This window comes from Fulmarus glacialis, unplaced genomic scaffold (assembly GCF_000690835.1).
Source record: "Fulmarus glacialis isolate BGI_N327 unplaced genomic scaffold, ASM69083v1 scaffold30812, whole genome shotgun sequence".
Lineage (NCBI taxonomy): Eukaryota > Metazoa > Chordata > Aves > Procellariiformes > Procellariidae > Fulmarus > Fulmarus glacialis.
In genome coordinates, this window is record NW_009200283.1 from 43901 (window position 1) to 62817 (window position 18917).

Sequence of the window (18917 nt, forward strand, 5' to 3'; positions counted from 1 at the left end):
ATGTAGACGAGAGAGCAATGACCGCCAGTAACCCCCGCGTGCTTGGTGCTGCAAGAGCCGAGCGCGTGGCTTCGTGGCTTCGTCCTCTCGCCGGCTGCTCTGCCGAGCTCGGGCCCTGGGAAGCAGAAGCGGCACCCGGACCGCCAGCCTCCCTGTTACCGCCGGTGGCACCCTGAGTGCCCAGCGCACTTTTTCCTGAGGGTTGGGCTTCTTCAGGGTATCACCCGTCCAGCTAAGCAAAAAACATGAAGGGGGGGGGAGGGGGGGTGGGAATGTTCTGTTACAGCAGTTCCCTACAGGGGGGGGGAAGGTACAAACTCTTGGCGCTCCCTTGCATTACTTTCCCTTTAGAGCTCGTTGTTTTCCGCTGTTTGCTGTGGGCTACGGCATCCTCTCTTCCTAGAGTAGAAAAAGCAGCGTGACACCTAGCTGGTTGACTTGGCTTAGCCTGGAAATCTTCACTCGGTAAATCCAATGAGACTTGCTCTCTCAGCTTCTCCTGGCATAGCTGCTTTCCTCATTTCTGTTTATTTAAGCATAGTAAAGATAGAATTGTCCTCTCTCTGAAAAAAAAACCAAAACAACCCAAAACATTGCCAGGGTCAGTTGCTTAAGCTCCAGGTTTATGAACTTCAGTAGTGTACAGGGATTATAATTTCCAGATGGTTCCCCTCTGCTGTGACAGAGATACAAATTTGTTAGAAAGCCAAGAGCTGAAACAGCAATGGCTTCAGAAGGTGAAGCTTTTGGGAAATTAAAAAGCATTTGCAGAAATTTTGCTAAGTGGTTAAGATTGCTTCCAAGATCTGCGTGCGATTCTGTATTTTATCTGTGTGTCTGTGTATGTCAGACTTTGAAAGTTATGCTAGAGTATGCCTACTGTTAACATAATTAAATACAGGCTAGTAAATCCCTTAGTGGTCCATGCACCAGCTCAGTCCCATGTTCAGTAACAGCACAGCGATTAAGTGAAGCTGAATCTTTGTGGAAGGCTAATGCTGGAGTAGGTTTCACCCCAGATCAGGGGATCAGCTTGGTGTGCCTTGCTGCTTCTGTGTATGTATGTGCAAATTGAGCTGAATTAATGATGTTAAAGGGAGTTGTTTTTAAAGGTTCTTTGTTTTTTTTGAGATAAGACATCATGGATTGACGTCTCTGAAAGCTGCCAAGTTTCAGAGCACTTTGCCAGCAGCTCCTCTTTTCCCTTTGTGCTATGGAGAGGGTGTAATTCCCTCTCCCCCATTTGTCAGCTTTGCTTTTCCTGTTCAGAGCTCTCACATGAGTTTCCTTTTGGCTTCGCCCTGACCAGAATGTTGCTTGTTTTGTCACTTTCCAGACTTGAAACTTCGGGATTTCCTGGTTGACAACGAGACATTCTCAGACTTCCTCCATCGTAATGTGTCCATGCCATCGTCTGCAGTAGAGGAGCTACTGGATGCAGAGGTCAACCTCCAGCAGGTAAAGAGCACTTTCAACCACTAATATAATGTTTGTCTATTGTTTGTTTAACCATAGTGCCAAGATCCACAGTGCAGGACCCCTCTGTGCTAGGTGTTGTACGAACACAGAGGAAAATGTAATCCGTGCTTCTCTCTTCCCTCTTGCCCTCAATTTACTGTCTTATTTGGTTGTAAGCTGTAAAAGGATTCTGAGACCCACATGCAAATGTTTTGATCTATGTAAGCAAATAGCCTAGTACCCTTAAGGCTAAATTGAATTTCTTCTTTCCTGTTTTGTTGTTTTTTTTTTTAACCCAAGTAAAACATTAATTAGATTGCTAGTGCTATTTGAACTGTTGTACTTTGAGTAGAAATAAAAATGGGGTGGTGGTTTGGTCACTCAGCATGGACTGGAGCAGGGTTTCTATGTGTTGCTCTGCCTTAGATTCCTGTGCAGCGGAAGGAGGCATGCTTTTCAGTCTGTGACCAACTCTTCAAGACAGACAGTTGTACATTATGTACTACAAGAGAGTCCTGATCTCAAATGAAACTCCCGAGTGCTCCCATGATTGCCTTCATAAACATGGGCAGTGGTGACAGTGGGCTGGAGCCCTTGTCTTGGGATGGCTGTCTGCCATTGCCAAGCTCAGAACATGTTTTTTGCTACACTGGATGAATTAGTCCACCAGCACCCTTTCTAATGCAGAAGTCAGAACTGGTTGCTTCAGACATCAAAGGAAGACCTGTGGTTCTCTTAAGGCAGTGCAAAAGGTGATGTGCAAAAGGAAGAGGAAATCCATTCTGCTTCCCAACTCCAGATAGATCTTTTCTTTTGAGTTGATCAGTAGTCCTTTCAGACTTCGCTTTCATGTAGTTACAGATGCTGTCCCCCTTCGCACACATTGTCTCATTCTTCAGTGAATTTTATCAAGCCATCCGTTTTAGTGCAGTTTGATAATTAATCCTACAAGTTAAGGATATGTTCCACTAGAAAAAGTAAAGTGGAAAAGAATTCTTACCCATTTTAGGCTGCAAGTTTTGTTATACTTGAAACTAATTTGCCTGAAATTCATGCTAGATTAAAACAGAATTGTGCTACGGATGGTTCTGCAAGAATAACCAGAAGGCTTCAGCACCAACACCACAGTCATTCTCCCTAAGCTGATGGAAAGGCAGAAAGATTTTCAAAGAGGCAAAAAGCTAGCTCTGACCTTAGGTCGTGTGACTGCCATATTATATTGGTTGTACATGGCAAAACTACTGGCAAGAGAAGAAAAGCTTAGCTTTTATCTACATAACATATCTGAAGGATGGTGAAGGAGTAATCAGTCGGCTAGTTCTTGCTTAAATGCTTTAAGCTTTGTTCTTGTTTGTGGAATTCTTGTGCTGATTCTGCCAGGACATTGGGAGTGACGTTGTTTAGACTTAGCAGTGGTGTGTGCTCTGGGATGGCAGGAAGAGCTAACCTAAGCAACAGGGCAGTAAGCTGCAGAGGAAGGGCAGTGGCCCACCAGATCTTTCTTTGAGCACTTTTCTAATATAGAAAAGGCAGAGCTCTCTCTTCCTGCAGGATGACTTTATCTGACTTAACAAAATGGACACCTTTGATTTTGCTGGAGATCTGGGGTGGAAATCTGACCTCACTACTGAGCTGCGTTAATACTGCAGTATTAATAGGCAATAGTTGTTTGGTCTCTGACTGTATGAGTGGGTCACAGCTTCATTCAGAAGGCGGTATAGAAGGGCCTACTCAGTGTATGCAAACCTCTTACAGCAAATACAGCCTTCTCCTGTAGTCTGTTAGTGTCCTGTGGTTGTTCATCAAGCCCAGAAGTTATGATTTGCAAGTAAGTAGGGAACTGAGATTGCCAAGGAGATGAGACTGTTGTTCCCTGGTTACTGTAGTGACAGTACTCCAACATGCCAAGCAGGGTCGTGTATCCAGCATACTGAACACAGTGCAAATACATAAAAATGGCCAAAGCCTTGGCTTGATGGGCATGTGGCTTCCTGGGGCAGAGTGGCTCAACCTTGTGTTTCTCTCATAGTGGCAGGTGTGCTCAGAAATGTGTGGGCTTTGGAAGGAGCTTGGATCAGCAGTGGGCAGGCAGCTATCTAGTCAAGTCTAGTATGCCGCCATTGTCCAGGCATGGCCAGACAGCTGTAACTGTGGCTTGGATGGCAGGAGTAGCTCCTATCCCTGTGAAAAGCTGCAGAATGATGCGTTTAATGGCAGTGAGGAGTGAATAGTAATGGCCAGGGCATACGCTGCCTGGAACAAATCTCCCTGTTCATACAGCGGGAACAGTCCCAAGAGAGAATGATGTGACCTGTGAGCATAAAACAGTCACCTGTGACTGCTTTCAGACATGAGCCTGGCATTTTGAGAGTCCTTAGGGGACTTAACCTGTCATTTAGAATATATTTGCCCGTTGAAGACACCATGGCTTCAGATGACTTGAAATGGTTGCAGAGAATTGGCTTGGTGTGACTGGGTGTTTTAGTTTGGAGGGGTAGGTAGGGCCTTTGTTCTAGGGTCATGTGCTATGGGAAACTGTGTTGTGAAAGAGTGGCTTTTCTCCAAAAGAGCTTAAAATCCGAGTGAAAAAGGTGGACAGATGCAGGGGATGGTGGAAGGACTGTTCACCTTTGCTTTTTTGAGTGAGCACCGAGGCACTGGGAGACACTGGTTTTCTGTATGTCCAGCCAGGGAAACTGCTTTAGACCGATCCCAAGTCTCTTGAGTGTCATTCCAGTGCCACAGGAATATGCCCTTTTCAGCATGGCTGTGATGGTGGTAGTATCACTGCTGGCAAAAAAACCCCACCCAAACTTTTTCAAAAGGCCAGCCTTTTTGATGTGAGAGCTACCCCATTTATTCAGCCGAGTATGCAGCATGGAAACATCCTATTTTTGGCATGTGCATGCAGACTAAAGTTAAAGGTTTGCACAAGTGTTGCACTATAAATCTCTTCCCTCTCCTATCAGTTCCATCTGCTTGTTTTCTGAACATAGGGTGCTTTTTCCACCCGGATTGTTGATGCCCTTTTGGTTTTGAAAGACAGGAAAATTTTCAGACTTACCAGCATGATTCAGGACCTATTAACTCTTCTGGGATGTAGATCAGTCCTCTTTAGTTGTTGCTGGAAGTTGGGCAATGCACGCTGGTTATTACAAAAGAACAGAAAGAAGAAAAATTAAGTGTAAGGCTGTTGTTCACTGTGCATTTACAATGAAATTGTTCCCTCTGTCTAGCCCCAAGGCAAACAAAAAATTATTTCCAATGGAAGACTCTGGATTTTCCTTGTGTTTATCACCTTTATGAAGTGTGCACCTGTTTGACATGTACCTGTTTGTTGTTCAGCAAACCTAAATCCTTATTAAAAGAAATTAAAAGACCGTATTAAAAGAAACTGGGCCATCAGGTCTGAAAGCAACTGGTGATAATTCAGAGGGATTTTATGCATTTCTTTCACGAATAAGGTGGTTGCTTGTGGATTAGGAAACGTTATCGACAAGCAAGCCATCACCTTAAGTAAAATACGCCTGTGAAAGAAGACTGTAGAATCTTATCTCTTGTTTGTTGCAGCCAGTAAGATAATTTTTTTCACTGATATCTGTCCCAAAACACTGCAAAACCTTTCTCTTAGCAGTTAGTGAAGAGATACTTCACAGCTAAGGGAGAAGGTGATCCTGATCCAGAACAGCACAGAAAATGTGTCTCACGGACATATCTAAGGAGTTTGGGACATAGGTCTTTTGCCCTTCACATACATTTGCCAGACTTGTGTCTGGTCACAAGCCTTGTTTTGTCTCTGTGGCTCAGTTCCCAGAAGACTGAAGATTGGGCAATGCGTGTGCCCTTGGTTGAAGGAAATGGCTACTCTGGAGGACAGGATCACTGCTGCTCTGTGTGTGGAGAAGTGGAGAGAGACTTGCCTCCCCCAGGACTTCTCCCCCACATACTCAGCAGGGAAACACGTTTTTCTTGGAATTGAGTTGCGCACATGTCAGGGCCATGCAATTTGTAGAGAAAAATGCTCTCTTACCTCTATCTGGAAATGTTATGAATGGTTGGTTTTGTCTAGGTGATAACCAATTTTGTGCCATGAATCTTACATGAAGGGAGACTTACATGCTTTCCCCGCTTTTCCAGGTCATTGTGTCTGGTTACCGAATGAGACTGCGAGATCTCTGCAATAGCTCAACACTGTCTGAATTTCTTACAATCCAAAATCAGACGGTGCCCATGGACTCTGAAACCTTCATTTGCACCTTGCCAAAGGAAAAACTCCATGCAGCTGAACAAGCCCTCCGTGCTAACCTGAATCCGTTGAAGCCCCTTCAGGTGAGTCCACTGGTCTCACCTGTGACATTTTCTAGGCCTTTCAGTCTAGGAACTCTTCCCTGCATTTCCGGAGTGAATTGTTCATTGGCGTAAGGAAGGAGAAAGATGGTCTCTATCACTAGAGCATGAACAACATTGCTTCTTCCTGTCATTCTTACCCTCCCTGTTGCAGTGTGGTACTTGCGGAGTGCAAATGTGTGCGGTCTGCAGTTCAATTTGTCAAGAGGAAAATATTTATGTTGCGTAGTAACAAACAGGCTCTTGGTTGTCCCTGTGTTTTGGTCAGGTGCTGTGTTTTGGCTGGAATGAGCCCAGATGTTAGACGGGCCTGTGCTGCATGCTAAAACCATCACCCTCTGCCCTTACTATGGGGTCACTGAGTGCAGAAGTTTCTAGCCAGTGGCAAGCCACAACCTTTGAGCAGGTTTAATTCGTGCAAAGAAGAGTCAATTTTTAAAGCCCTGTTTCAAAGATTGACAAACTGAATGGGTTTTGGAGCAAGAATTCAACGAACTTCAGGAAAATACGTTATTTAGGGGGTGATTGGAGACTGGAGCAGACTTAGCTGTTTATCTAGGAAACCCCGTGATGCTTTGTTATAGGTCCGCAGTGTTTGGTAAAATACAAAAGTTTCAGGAAGCTAGTGCTGGAAATATCAGTAGAGAGAAGAAGGGACCACAGAACCCACTCTGTTACCCACTGAAACAAACACTCTATTGTCTGCTGTGGAAGAAGGAAACACTTCAGCTGTGTGAGTTTCCAGATTTGGTGAGCCTTTCGGGACCGAAAGTCATGTACCACTTGCTTGGCTTTGTCCCCAGTCAAAGAGGGTCATTATCAAGTACTGGAATCATATTACTCTTCTGCGCAGTACATAGTGGTCGGTAACTTCTCTCCACAGCTCATCTTCTGTTTTCCACGTGTCCTCCATCTGCATTTTTTCTTTCCTGCTGGAAGAGCAAGATAATCATAGGTGTTAAGAGATGAGGTAACAGCACTAAAATTGTCCCCATAATAAAGATGGGCTGTTTGAAAAGGAATGGCTACAAGCAGTTTCTTGTGTTCAGTTAGATGTATATGCATGCATTTACTATAAATCATTCAGGGATGCTAGAATTTTGGGCACCGAATGGGATGAAAATAGCCAGCTGTCGTACAACTCAGTATTGGTCTTCTGGGCCCTCTGGAGTCTCAGTCTTGCTTTTCTCATTTATGGAAGACTCTACAGTTTAGCTGACAGAAGCAGGTACTGAGTGTATCTGTGTTGTTACATCTATCGTTTGTTGGTGAAAGAAAGCAGTCATAAGCTACTCTGTGCCACTTGGCAACAGCAAAGTAGGTTAAGACATTATGTGCAATTTTGGGGGACTTCTGAGAAGCTGGCTCGTGATTTTGGCTTCAGAGGTAAAAAAGTTCAAGTCCAGAAGGCAGCAGTTCTAAACCTGCTGTGTATTGTACACTGTCTTGTAAAGGTCCACAGTTTTCTTCAGAAAAATGTCACAGGCTGCCCTCTAGTTAAGCTGCTGTAATGTATGCATCAGTGAGTGAAATAAAAATCAACTGGCTTCAATGTGGCCATGCAAAATGAATAAATTAACTCTACGATCAGGACCAACATGTTTGAAACTTAGTGTCTTTAAAGGCTAAGAAATGCAGTAACATCTTTGAACAGAGAGGGAACTTACTGTTCATGAGCAAAGGAGGCTTTTGACATAGCTTATCATTAAAGGCGCTGTGGATCAAATCTTGGATGTGCATGCTGAAGCTAGCATGCACCGTATCTACTACAGAGCCTGTAAACCAATGCCAACAATTTGCCCAGAGATTTATTTTTAATTTTTTTGCTTAATCCCCTTGATGTACTTCACAGCATGGCATTTTAGTAAGTAAAAGTAAGGGCCAAATCAAATGCACATGCAACAGCAATTCAGAGGCAGGTTTTTGGCTTATGTAATAGGACCTGGGCTCCACTGGTTGCAGCATCCTGTGATTTATGGAGAGGCAGCATCTTAATATGATAAGGTCAGTACAATTGGGGTGAAAAGGACTTGCAACTGTGTGCAAGAGCTGTGTAAATTCAATACCAAGGGCTCGAATAGTAAAACGGGAGTTTTTGCCACTCAAGTGTCTGGAAGGTAGAGTGGCTATAGTTTCTTGAACTATCTTAATCCAGAAGACTAAGGCCAGCATCCACCTTCTTGTTCATGCCCCTGTGCGTTCCCGTTTGTTGTTCTCTCTGCAAGACAATTGCATCACAGAATTGATCTGGGTTAAAAGTGACTGACCTGATTGTATGCTTACAAAAACATTTGTGCTGAAACATGAAGGGGAGGGTGCAAAATTGAGAACCCAGTGGTCAGGGTGTATGTGTATAGGCTGAGACGCTGATGTCAACGCGTGCTTCTTCTGGCTTAAAGTGTGTGTGCATTTGCAGCCTGAGGGAAACTGTAAGTGTTCTATGCAGTTCACAGCAAAACAGTAATTATTAGCAAATTATGGACAGAACACAGTTTTAAAAAGGAAGTTAAAGTGTGTGCATAGTGAAATGCACAAGCTCTAAATGTCACAGCACTGTTAAGGAAGTTTTTTTAAAAAGAAAGGCAAAAGATAAACACTTTTCTTTACATACCTGCTCATCAGTTCTATGCAGAACAGCTTGAGCATTGCCCAAAGTGCAATAGTACAGTTAAGACAGAGTTCTAATTAAATTTTTCCACTAGGATTTCTAGCTCTGCCACTGATCCTTTGTATGACTTCAATTTAGCCTGCTCTATAGGATGAGAAAACAGAGCTAAGCACGTAGAGGCATGGTAGGGAGGTTAAAGCATGTATCCTTATTCTTTCTTATGTAAGAATGTATTTGGGCTGGGCTGTTTAGATCAAAACCCAGCAGAATATCACAGGAGTGATCACAGGGCACCAAGGCAGAGGATCAGCTTTCCTTCTTGACTGAGAATTCAACTCCACTAGAAGCAACAGCGTTTCAAAAAGTCAAATTCCCTTTTCCAAGACCCACGTGTTAATCTTCATCCGTTCTCTGAAGCCTTTTGGCCAACGACAAGTACTAGGGGACATCTTGTACAAGCCCCTTGTGGACGCATCTTTTCTTCTTGAGGTTTGCCTTGCACTGGGTGCAGTCAGTGAGACAGTGAGGCAGGAAAAGCTGGTTTGAGAACAACTGCGAAACAGTACCTCTAACTGCATGCACACAAATTTGCTTTTCAGCTTTCCCCCTGTGCTAGGCCAGTAGTTGTCCCATGGAAGAACTACACAGTTTGGGAGAGGTAACAGGCACCCTCCGTTAGCAAGAGCAATGGCAGTAAGTCAGAAGTGTCCCACTGGATGGGTGGTGTGATGAGCGGGGACTGTCTTATATCATAAAAATACCTGTCTGTGGGATAGCTTTCCCTCTGCAAATCTCCCCAGTTTTGAAAATGATTTGGGGGGAGGGTTAAATGACAGAGACAATTCAAATTGGTCCCGTGGGATTTCATCTCTGCAGCGCTGCCTAAGAAGTGATTTGCCACACTCACTTCCAGTGATGTGAGTCTGTAATAAGCCATAAATATGTTGTGGCTTGTGTTCTATAGTGGTCCTTGAAGGAGTGTGGGTGAGCACATGAAAATCCGATTGTTTTTTCTCTCTTCGTAATACGGGTGGTATTTTGTCATATGGTTAGCATGAACTAAGCATTGAATAATAAATGCATTCCAGTTGAAAAACAGCTTTAGAAAAGGTTTCTTAATGTAGATATATGCTGCAACTGAACTTGTGGCTTTACTTGCTCTTTTGAGAGTGTTTCAGTCAAGCACAATAATATCATGCTTTTAAGCAGCTGTGCTTTGGGGCTTCCACTCCCAGGAAACAAAAGCAGAAGCTTAAAGCACGTGATTTTTCTGCAAAGTTCAGCGTAAAGTTTCTGCTAAGATCAGTATAAAGTTGTAATACCTATTTCAAAGCAACCATGGCAGAGTGGTCTCATTAAGCAGAAACAGCTCGCTGTATGATGCAGGCAGTGGCTGAATTTTGTTATGACCTCCCAACACTTTAAACACATGCGTTCTCCTGTATGTTAAAGAAACAGAGTTGTCCATCCCTTGTAGCAGGAGCTGACGGATGGACTTACTCAAGGCTTGTCTTGACTGTGCAGTCAACTCTAGTCATCGCAAGTATTTGTCTCTATTTCAAGTCTTGTAGCATGCACATACAAGCACACAGAGTCCACTCAGTGCAACGTGTACCTCAAGAGTATTATGATGTTGGCTGCCCCAAAAGACAAGTCTAGGTGAAGGCATGACTTGCCAGCCACTTACACAGTAATTGTACAGGGCAGTTCTGTTCAAAACCTGCTAGAACTTTGTCTTTCCACAGTGTGCCTAGAAAGGACAGGTGATGTTTTTGCTGCATTTCACCAGAAAAGGAGTCATTACTCCCTTCCCCAAGATGTAGTGCAGGTACCTACTAAAGACGCTTTCACAATGGGACCAACCTTACTGGAGCTGCTGTGAATTTAGAGGGCTCTTATGGAAGGTAACGAGCCACTGCAAAAAGTTATTTTCCACGGAAATTCATGATATGCTCATCTGTACAAAGAAGACTGGCCACTTGTGACTGATTTTTGTCATTATCTCTGGAGATACGACTAGTGAGAGGCTCCCTGAGTGGGTGTTAGGCTGCAAAGGGTGGTGGTAAAGAAAGCAAAATTCCCTCCATAGCAATGGCATCATTGCAAGTTCTGGTGAGAAATGAACTTTTTAGTTCATTGAATGAATTTCTTAGGGTAGAAAGGTCAGGGTGGTGGGGTGTGAAAGGATTGGTGGTTCTCCTCACATTTCAGGGTAAGGTTTGCAAGCTCCTTGAATCACCTAAGACTTGCATACTGGGTCAGACCAAAGTCTGTGTCCCCTCAGTGCTAGTCCAGCAGTGGCCCATAATGGAGGCATGCAAAAGAATGCAGGCATGGGGCAAGCATATAGTAACATTTCCTCAATGTAATGTCCTGTTCTTCAGTAGCTTGCAACTCAGACTTTCTCAGCTACTGCTGGGATCTTGGCGTTTAGTAGCACTTGGTAAGCTTGTTCTTCTTTAATGAATTCTTCTAAGACTTTCTCAAACCCACGTTAACTTTCAGTACCTTCAGCATTGCATAACATCTACAGAATTTCCCATTTTGACTAAGTTGTGTGTGCAGTAGCTCCTTTGGTTTGTTTTAAACTGATCTTTTCGCTGGAAGCCCTCTAGTCCTGTATGGTGAGGCACAGTGAGCAATCGTCGCCTGTCGCCAATTCTCCATCCCACTTGTAATTCTACAGACCTCTGTTGTAACCTCTATTTGTCATTACAGGTCCCATTGGAGGGACTGTGGTCTATTGTTCTTCCTTCAGAAGCCATTCTTATCTTGAATCATACTTGTGGCCTTTTTCTGTACTCGTGTTCCTTCAGAGACAGAGGACACAAAATTGTACATAGTACTTGGGAACTGGGATTGCACCGTGGGTTTATATTGATGTTGATCTGTCTTATCACTGTAATTCTAAGATCTCCCTTTCTAAGTGGCAGTAGCTAGTTGAGAGCCACCAAAGCATATCTTAACGTAGAACTGTTTTCTCCCTATGTACTTTACTTTGCAGCACTGAATTTCATCTGGCACTTTATAGTGTGTCAGCATGAGGCCCTTCACTAATCCTTTGCAATTGGCTTTTCACTTCACTTTACTTTTCCCTGTTGTGAACCAACTAGTATCATCAACTCTTCCTCAGCCATCCTGTCCCTGAATCACTTCTGAACACAGTGAACAACACAAATCTGTGTAGAGCTTGATGAGGTACATGGAGCTGAACAAACACATCTACTGTTATGCATGAACCTAGGACTTTCTACCTCGTCTTGTTGCTGAAGTGGTAGTGTAGCTATGTAGCTTTTATATTTGCTGACTGTATTTCTTTAAATATGTCTTGAAGGTCTTAGCCTGTGGGGAGTTTGAATTGCTTTTCTTTTAGCCTTAATGATGTGTTTTGATTTATCCGATCCTTAAGGACTGCGTTTAGTAGAAATCCACAGAGGTTATAGAGACCCTCCCTGAATTTGCAACTGCCTTTGGAGCAGGCACTAACTGAGCACTCTGAAAAGTTAGCTGGGTCTTAAATGCACTGGCAGATCAGTGGAACAGTGCCCATTTACACCAGCTGGCGCTGACCAGGTCTTATCACCTTCCAGCAAATCAACTAGAACACGTGAAAGCCTCCAGACTTTGCTTCCAGAAATTACCCCAGGAAAGATGTGAAAATGAAAAGCTTCAGCCCGAAAGATGTATGCTAAAATCAAAGGCCTTGGCTGTTCTTCTGTATGTCATAATGCTGTAACTTTAGCATGCTTTCAAATGCTGCAATGTGTAGCTGCTAACTTGAAATCTTAGGAAATTATTTTAATCTTCATTCCCTTGAAAGAAGGATTGCGTCCAAATGTTTCCGATGCAAAATAATCCAGTTATGTGAACAGGAGGGAAAAAGAACCCCGCAAACCAAAACCCAGGCCCACCAGTTACATGTAGAGCAACTGGAAACAAGGAGTTGTCTTCAGTGTGACTCCCTGCCTAAAGCAAATAGTTTCTTGAAAGCTGTGACTTCCACTTCTGGAAACCTGTCAGTCTTTCTCTTGTGATGATGGTGAGTGTCAACTGTTTCATGGAAGTTGGTTGTTTTAAAATATACCCTTGGTTTAGATAAAAAGCGTCAAGGCCTGATGGGAGGACTTGAGTCATGAAGATGATGTACACTTGTCGTGGTTTAACCTGGCAGGCAGCCAAACCCCACGTAGCTGCTTGTTCGCTCCTTCCCCCCTCCGTGGGACGGGGAGAGAATCGGAAGGGTAAGAGTGAGAAAAACTCATGGGTTGAGATAAAGACAGTTTAATAGAACAGAAAAGGGAAAATAATAATGATAATGATAGAATATACAAAATGAGTGATGCACAATGCAATTGCTCACCACCCGCGCTGACCGATAACCAAGTAGCGATCGCTACTTCCTGGATCACGCCTACCGTTCATATACTGAGCATGACATCACATGGTATGGAATACCCCATTGGCCTGCTGGGTTAGCTGTCCTGGCTGTGCTCCCTCCCAGTCTAGCTTGGTAGCAGAGGGTAGTTGTCCCTGACAGGGTACTTAGCAACAACTGAAAACATCAGTGTGTTATCAACATTCTTCTCATTCTAAACCCAAAACACAGCACTAGGAAGAAATTTAACTCTATCCCAGCCGAAACCAGGACAACACTGCAGCAGGAGTTCTTCGTATCTGAGCTGGTATCTTTGGAGTCCCACTGAAAGCTTGTGTCTACCAAGCTTGTGTAGACTTTGCATCCCCTTCTTAGCACTGGCTTGCAGGATTTCAGGTCTGTCCACATGCTGTCCTGTAGGCTGTGCTTGTTTTGTGACCTGGAATGCAAGCCATCCTTTGCACTGTAAGTGTACATGCATGCATGCATTCAGCACTTTGTTGGAATGGTTCTGGTTATGGCATCTGCGTACCTAACCTGTGAGGAAGGAAAGGAGTGTCCCCATGGCATTGTGGGGTGCTGAAGCCCTGGGTATTTTAAGCTCAAGGTTGCACAGAAAGCCAGTTCTGTCTTCCCCATCAAGCATTTTGCCGTGTAAACAGTCCTTACTACTCTTTTTTACAAGAATGTTTACAAGAGTTTTAATTTCTTTGTGCCTTGCAGTGACTTCTAGTTTCCTTTTCTCTCTTCCTGCAGAGACGAGTTTCTTTCAATTCCTCCTTGCATGATCTGTCAGAAACTGTGGAAGCTTTGAGAGAGAGCCTTGGGAAGCTTGTTAAAGAGGTAAGGAGCTCCTTCGTGTCAGGAGAACACGTCACTGTGGTTTTTGTCTTAGCCTGCAATCGAGCACAAGAAGCACGAGTCTCCCTGGTGCAACTCAGAGTCAAATCCCTGGCTTGCTTTGAAAATTCCCCCCATCCTACAGCCGTTCTCCCTGTGTCAGTAGAGGCAGCATGCGCTTTGCAACCCCTTGGCCCTTCAAGTTACAAACACCATAGGAGTTTATCAGATATGTGACTAAAGATTGAGTCCTCATGGGAGGAGGAGGAATTGAGTCCTCATGGGAGGAGGAGGAAAATTTCTTTGCCTTCTCAGCAGTGGCACAACTGTTGGGCTTGCAATACATCTGCTGCCTAGCAGTGCCTTGCAAACTACTTGTGGAGTTTTGCCTCCTTTCTAGTTTTTTTCACTCAGTTGCCAACCATGTCAGGGGTGTTACTTGGTTGTATCTACTGGTCTCTGGGTGTGGTGAGGATACGGCATGTGGAAGAGATGTTGTGGCTGTTCTAATCGAAATTAGTAGCTATAGGCTACTGTTTGCTCTTTGTCTAACTAGCTTTTCGGGGCAGAGATTGTTTTCCAGTCTTTGTGGGGCACTCAGTGCAATGGCATCACAACACTGGCTGAGAAAGGCTCTGGCAAAACATAAATAGCGATTTGCAGAAGCAAAGTGATATTATAGAGACTATAAGTATTTGTTTTTGCAGGTGAAACAATGGATTAAGAAAAAAGCCCTGCATGCCTAGCATGAGTCAGAAGTCCAAAACTGGGAATTTTTTTTGAGCCAGAAAATTATCTTAGTTGCTTTTTGGCTGGCTTTGACTTCGAAGTGCTGCTACTAGGCAAAAACATTCTCTCCCTGAAGCAGAAATCACAGCCATCTAAACTAAACAATGCTGCCTCCTCCTCCTCCCCCTCGCTAGTCTTCTCTCTTTGCATCAGAGCGAGAGAGCTCAGAGCCGTGAACGGCAGTAACCTCCGAGAGCACGCACAAGAGCGGGTCACTTCAGGTTAGCGTGCGCTCCACTCCCACGGAGGGGCGGCTGCCGGGAGCCAGCGCCATGCCAGCCAACAATTCCTGGCACGCATCCCTCCCACAACCTGCCGCCGGGTCCCATTTACAGTGAAATTAAGATGATTCCAGGATCAGCTTCAGTTAAGACCGTGGCAGAGCTCTTGCTGCTAGCAGGGAAGCTGCCCTTCAGAGTTTGATTACAGCTGTTTCCCGTTATGTCACTTAAGCTTGCCTTTTTTTCGTGTCTGGGATAAAAATAATTGAAACCATGTGATACTCAGTTTGCTGATGTGGCTGAAAACGTCCCAGGGTAACGTGCCTTTTGCTTGGCAGCTGTTCTGGGTAGGACTACCTTTTATTCTGCCCTATTGCTGTGGAAACAAAGGCAGCTTTTTTCCTCTTCGTACAGCGTGAGCTGCTCCAGATGGCTTGACCGAAAGTTACTTCTTATTGTCTGGCAGGCTGATTTCTGTGTGAAAAGGAGGGACTTGCTCCCTTGTTTCGAAGGGCAGCAGCTCGAGGGGGTGGAGAGAACTATTGTTTGTGCCATGTCTAGGAGCCTTTCTAGCAAGGAATTTTAATTAGAGAATGGTCTGGACAAAATATTTGTCTCTGAGTACGGGATGGATTGGATCTGTGTCCCTGGGCTCTTTAAATCAACCTAGGAGGGCAGATTAAACACCAAGAGCAAGGGCAACTATTAAGAAACGCTTAGAGAGCCAGGTCTGATGTCTGGGAGAAGAAATAGCTCAGTAACGCTTCACATGAGATACTTGCTTCCAGTGGTGTGAGGAGAGCAGCTCTGCGTGTCAGTTGTAAAGCTGCTGGTGCCAAAGGGGAAACAAAGCTCCTTGCTCAAACTGTTTTAAAATTATGTGTAAAAATGTATTTGCTAATGCAATCCCTCTGCAAGGTGGTTAACATCTCATACGTTCGTGGGAATTAGCTGCACTTTCTATTTGTGTACCTTTGCTCATGTTAGGGAGTTACTAGTGTACTTTAGCTAAAGCAGTTGACTTTTTGCTGAGGAAAAATCAGCTGTTTTACCAAAAACTCCCCAAGGGGTCCCTTTGAATTGGACACTCCAACTGTCACACCTGAAATGCAGCCTTGGCCTTTTGGGTGAGGAATCATCAGATCCAAAAATCCCCATGAGCATATGTAACCAACAAAAGCTATTGTCTGACACTTTTTTCATTCATGTCCCATGATGCTAGTGTCCTGTCAGTCACCGTGAACCTGTGGAGCCAGATTGAGTGGCACCAGGGTGCAGACAAAGGCAGCAGTGAGTAGCGAGGAAATGAAAGTACACTTGAAGCAGTCACTCTGGACACACGTACTGAATCCCCAGGCTCTAGCTGTTCTCACAGCTGTCTTCCATCATATCAATATGTCATGTGTTTTCAGGCAGCTAAAAATAGAGGCTCCTTGTGTGACACATAGTAGCTGTTGTTTAGCATCAAGAATTTTTGTCCAGATGTTGGCACATCTAAAGCATGCACACTGCTACAGGTGAACTCAAAGGGTCAGGCTTGCCTCCCGGTGTAAGGCCAGAGTCTCTGGGTGTGCTTTCCTTGGGCGAATTTGGATTTAATTGTTCCAGCACACCATCGCTTTCTGCATTGCTGCTGGCTGGCTTTGCCAGCTGTCCTAGACGTTGATTATCTGCATTTTATTTAAACAAAGGTGACAAAACCAATAGACAGTGAGCAAAACTGGCAGATGGTCTTTGACTGACCCTGTTATTGTCTTTGACTGACCCTGTGGCAGTTGGGCCACGGCATCCAAAGTTGTTTCTGAGATGCAGCTGATGAGCAGTTACAAATACGTGTCTCAGCAGCTCAGCTTGCCCTTGCTAGTGCATGTTGCAGCATTAAGTTAATGTCACCTGATATTTCAGTAGCAGTCAAGAAATCAGATCAAATGCTAGAAAAGATTTAAAAAAGGATGGAGAGCCAGCTGTAAGATGTTACCGTGACAATATATGAAACTGTGGATGTGGAATACAGATGTAGGCCTTTCCTCTCCAAAAAGGGGTAGCAGAACTGGAAGAAGTTCAGAGAAGGGCAGTTAGGACATATAGAAGTGGAATGACTTTCACACAAGGAACCAGGGAGTAGGCTGGGACTTGTCAGCTTGGAAAAGAAATGAGTTGGGGATATGACAGAGGTCTATAGAGTTGAGTGGCCCAGAAAAAAGACATAGAGATTGAATGTTCACTGTCTCTTCCAGTACAAAAAACATGGCACCTAATGGAGCTAACCATAGCTAAGTTAAGGAGAGGGGAGAGGAGGTTCTTTCCAGTGATGTGTTGGATGTTGAATACTTGTGGATGTTCAAAACTCGAGGAGTTTACCATGGAAGAAATTCATTGGGGGTTAAGAAATAGAAGTTCCCTGAGCTGAAAATAAATGGAAGCTGGAAGGTTACTTGGGGGAAGTATCCTACATTCTTGCCCTTGCCTTATTTTTTCCTAACGTCCACTTACTGTCACCATCACAGAGGTTACTGAGATAAACAGACTTCTAGTCTGTATGGACACAGCTCTGCTAATGTTCTTACATCTCCAGACAGGGAGTCTGAGAGCAATGCTTGAGTGTAGCCTGAAACCAGTGCTCATGGAGGTGCATTGCTTTTTCTGTTGTGGTGAGCTTGGCCATGCCTCCGAGTATGGCGATGTTAATGCAATGAGTGTCTCAGGCTGAGCGCCTGGTGCTTTTATTCATGACATATTGCAGGTTGATGCTTATGCCAGACAAATGAGTCTGGAAGTACCAGTCTTCCCCGCCAGTTGTGCGTTGTCACCTCAAGCCTGGTGTCAGGCCGGTTGGGCAGGAGAAGGCTCCCTGCTGTGGCTGGCTGCATGCACAGCTCATGCTGTGATCAGGCTCCAGGCTGCAGCTGGGCTTGTTTTGAAGAGTTTTTTGGGAATGCTGTTGACAACGGGGCAGGGTGGTGCTGGGGTAGGGACAAGCGATACTGATCTAGGAGGTCAAACTGGCTGCCTGGTAAGTCGGCGGAGGCTTGCTGACCTTGGTGGAATTGTGCCAGGTGACACTGCTGGGGCCTGCAGCTCATCCAGCCTGTGTCCCATGAGCTGCACTCACTTTGATTTGTTCCTTACTCCCTCTTCTGACTGGATGCTCCCCACCCCACCTGGCGCGAGGGGACTTCACTGGAATGTGAGCCATTGTGCAACCAGGAGAAGTAGCATCCACGTGGGAGGGCAGGGAGGGCAGGAACCACCCACAGCACTGGAGGAGAAAACTTAAGAATAAAGAGCTCAGCAAGGACACATTCCTTGTGCATGCACAGAAGAGACCTCCCTCTACATTCTCCCACTGTGGCGGGGGGAAATGTGCTTTCCCTGGTCTTTACTGTTGATGTTGCTTTCAAGGGGATTCTCATCTGTTCAAAAACAGATGTGTGATTTGAAGGAGAGTGGCAAGATCTTCTCCTTTTGCTAATCCTGTGCCTATCCCTGCTTCCACTCTCTTCTCCCACTTCCCCCTCCAGTTGCTGAGCATGAAGAGCTGGAGCGACATGAGGCAAGAGGTGATGTTCCTGACGAACGTGAATGCCTCAAACTCCTCTACGCAGATCTACCAGGCTGTGTCACGCATTGTGTGTGGCCATCCTGAAGGTGGAGGGCTCAAAATTAAATCCCTCAACTGGTATGAGGATAACAATTACAAAGCGCTGTTCGGAGGCAACAGCACTGAAGATGATGTAACTAACTTCTATGATAACTCCACAAGTAAGTGTAACCCTGGCATGGCCTAAGGTCCCATCTACTTCATGGCTGTCATTGCTAGTGTTTCTCAAACTTCCACAGATCAAAGCAGGTGGTCCTGAGGGACAGCATACCTTCTGCTGTTTTAGAAAGGCATGCGCATGCACCTCCTGCACGTGCCCTTAAGGCCAGCATATCAACATGCAAGGGATTCCCAAGGGCCTTGTGTAGAGTCCACAAAAGGCTGCGCAGTGGACCTCCTTCAGGGGGAGAGGGAGCACAGTCATGTGCAGCCTTTGGAAATCTGGCCTTTTCTGGACAAATTTTGCTTGTGCCATGCAGTGGGGTTGTGGGAGCGGTGCAGAACTGGCAGTGTGGCTCTCAATGCTGGAGGCTACTGCGTGTTCCATGTTTGCTGGGCAGACCGAGGAGACTTGGACTGAAAGGGGCTTTTTGTGGAGCTTTGCAGTAGAGGATGGTTTTTGTTGTCTGACAAATGCTGTGCTTTCAGCTGTGACTGTCCTTAAAGCCCACACAAGTG

General features: G+C 44.9%; 1 protein-coding gene across 1 annotated transcript in view; it reads left to right on the top strand.

Moving 5' to 3' along the window:
• LOC104073687 (ATP-binding cassette sub-family A member 1-like) overlaps nucleotides 1–18917 on the top strand; it is a 77919-nt gene that overhangs the window by 28118 nt on the left and 30884 nt on the right. Inside the window, 4 exon segments of the mRNA XM_009573557.1 lie at nucleotides 1337–1458; nucleotides 5596–5787; nucleotides 13545–13631; nucleotides 18160–18400. Coding sequence (XP_009571852.1) covers nucleotides 1337–1458; nucleotides 5596–5787; nucleotides 13545–13631; nucleotides 18160–18400 — 642 coding nt within the window.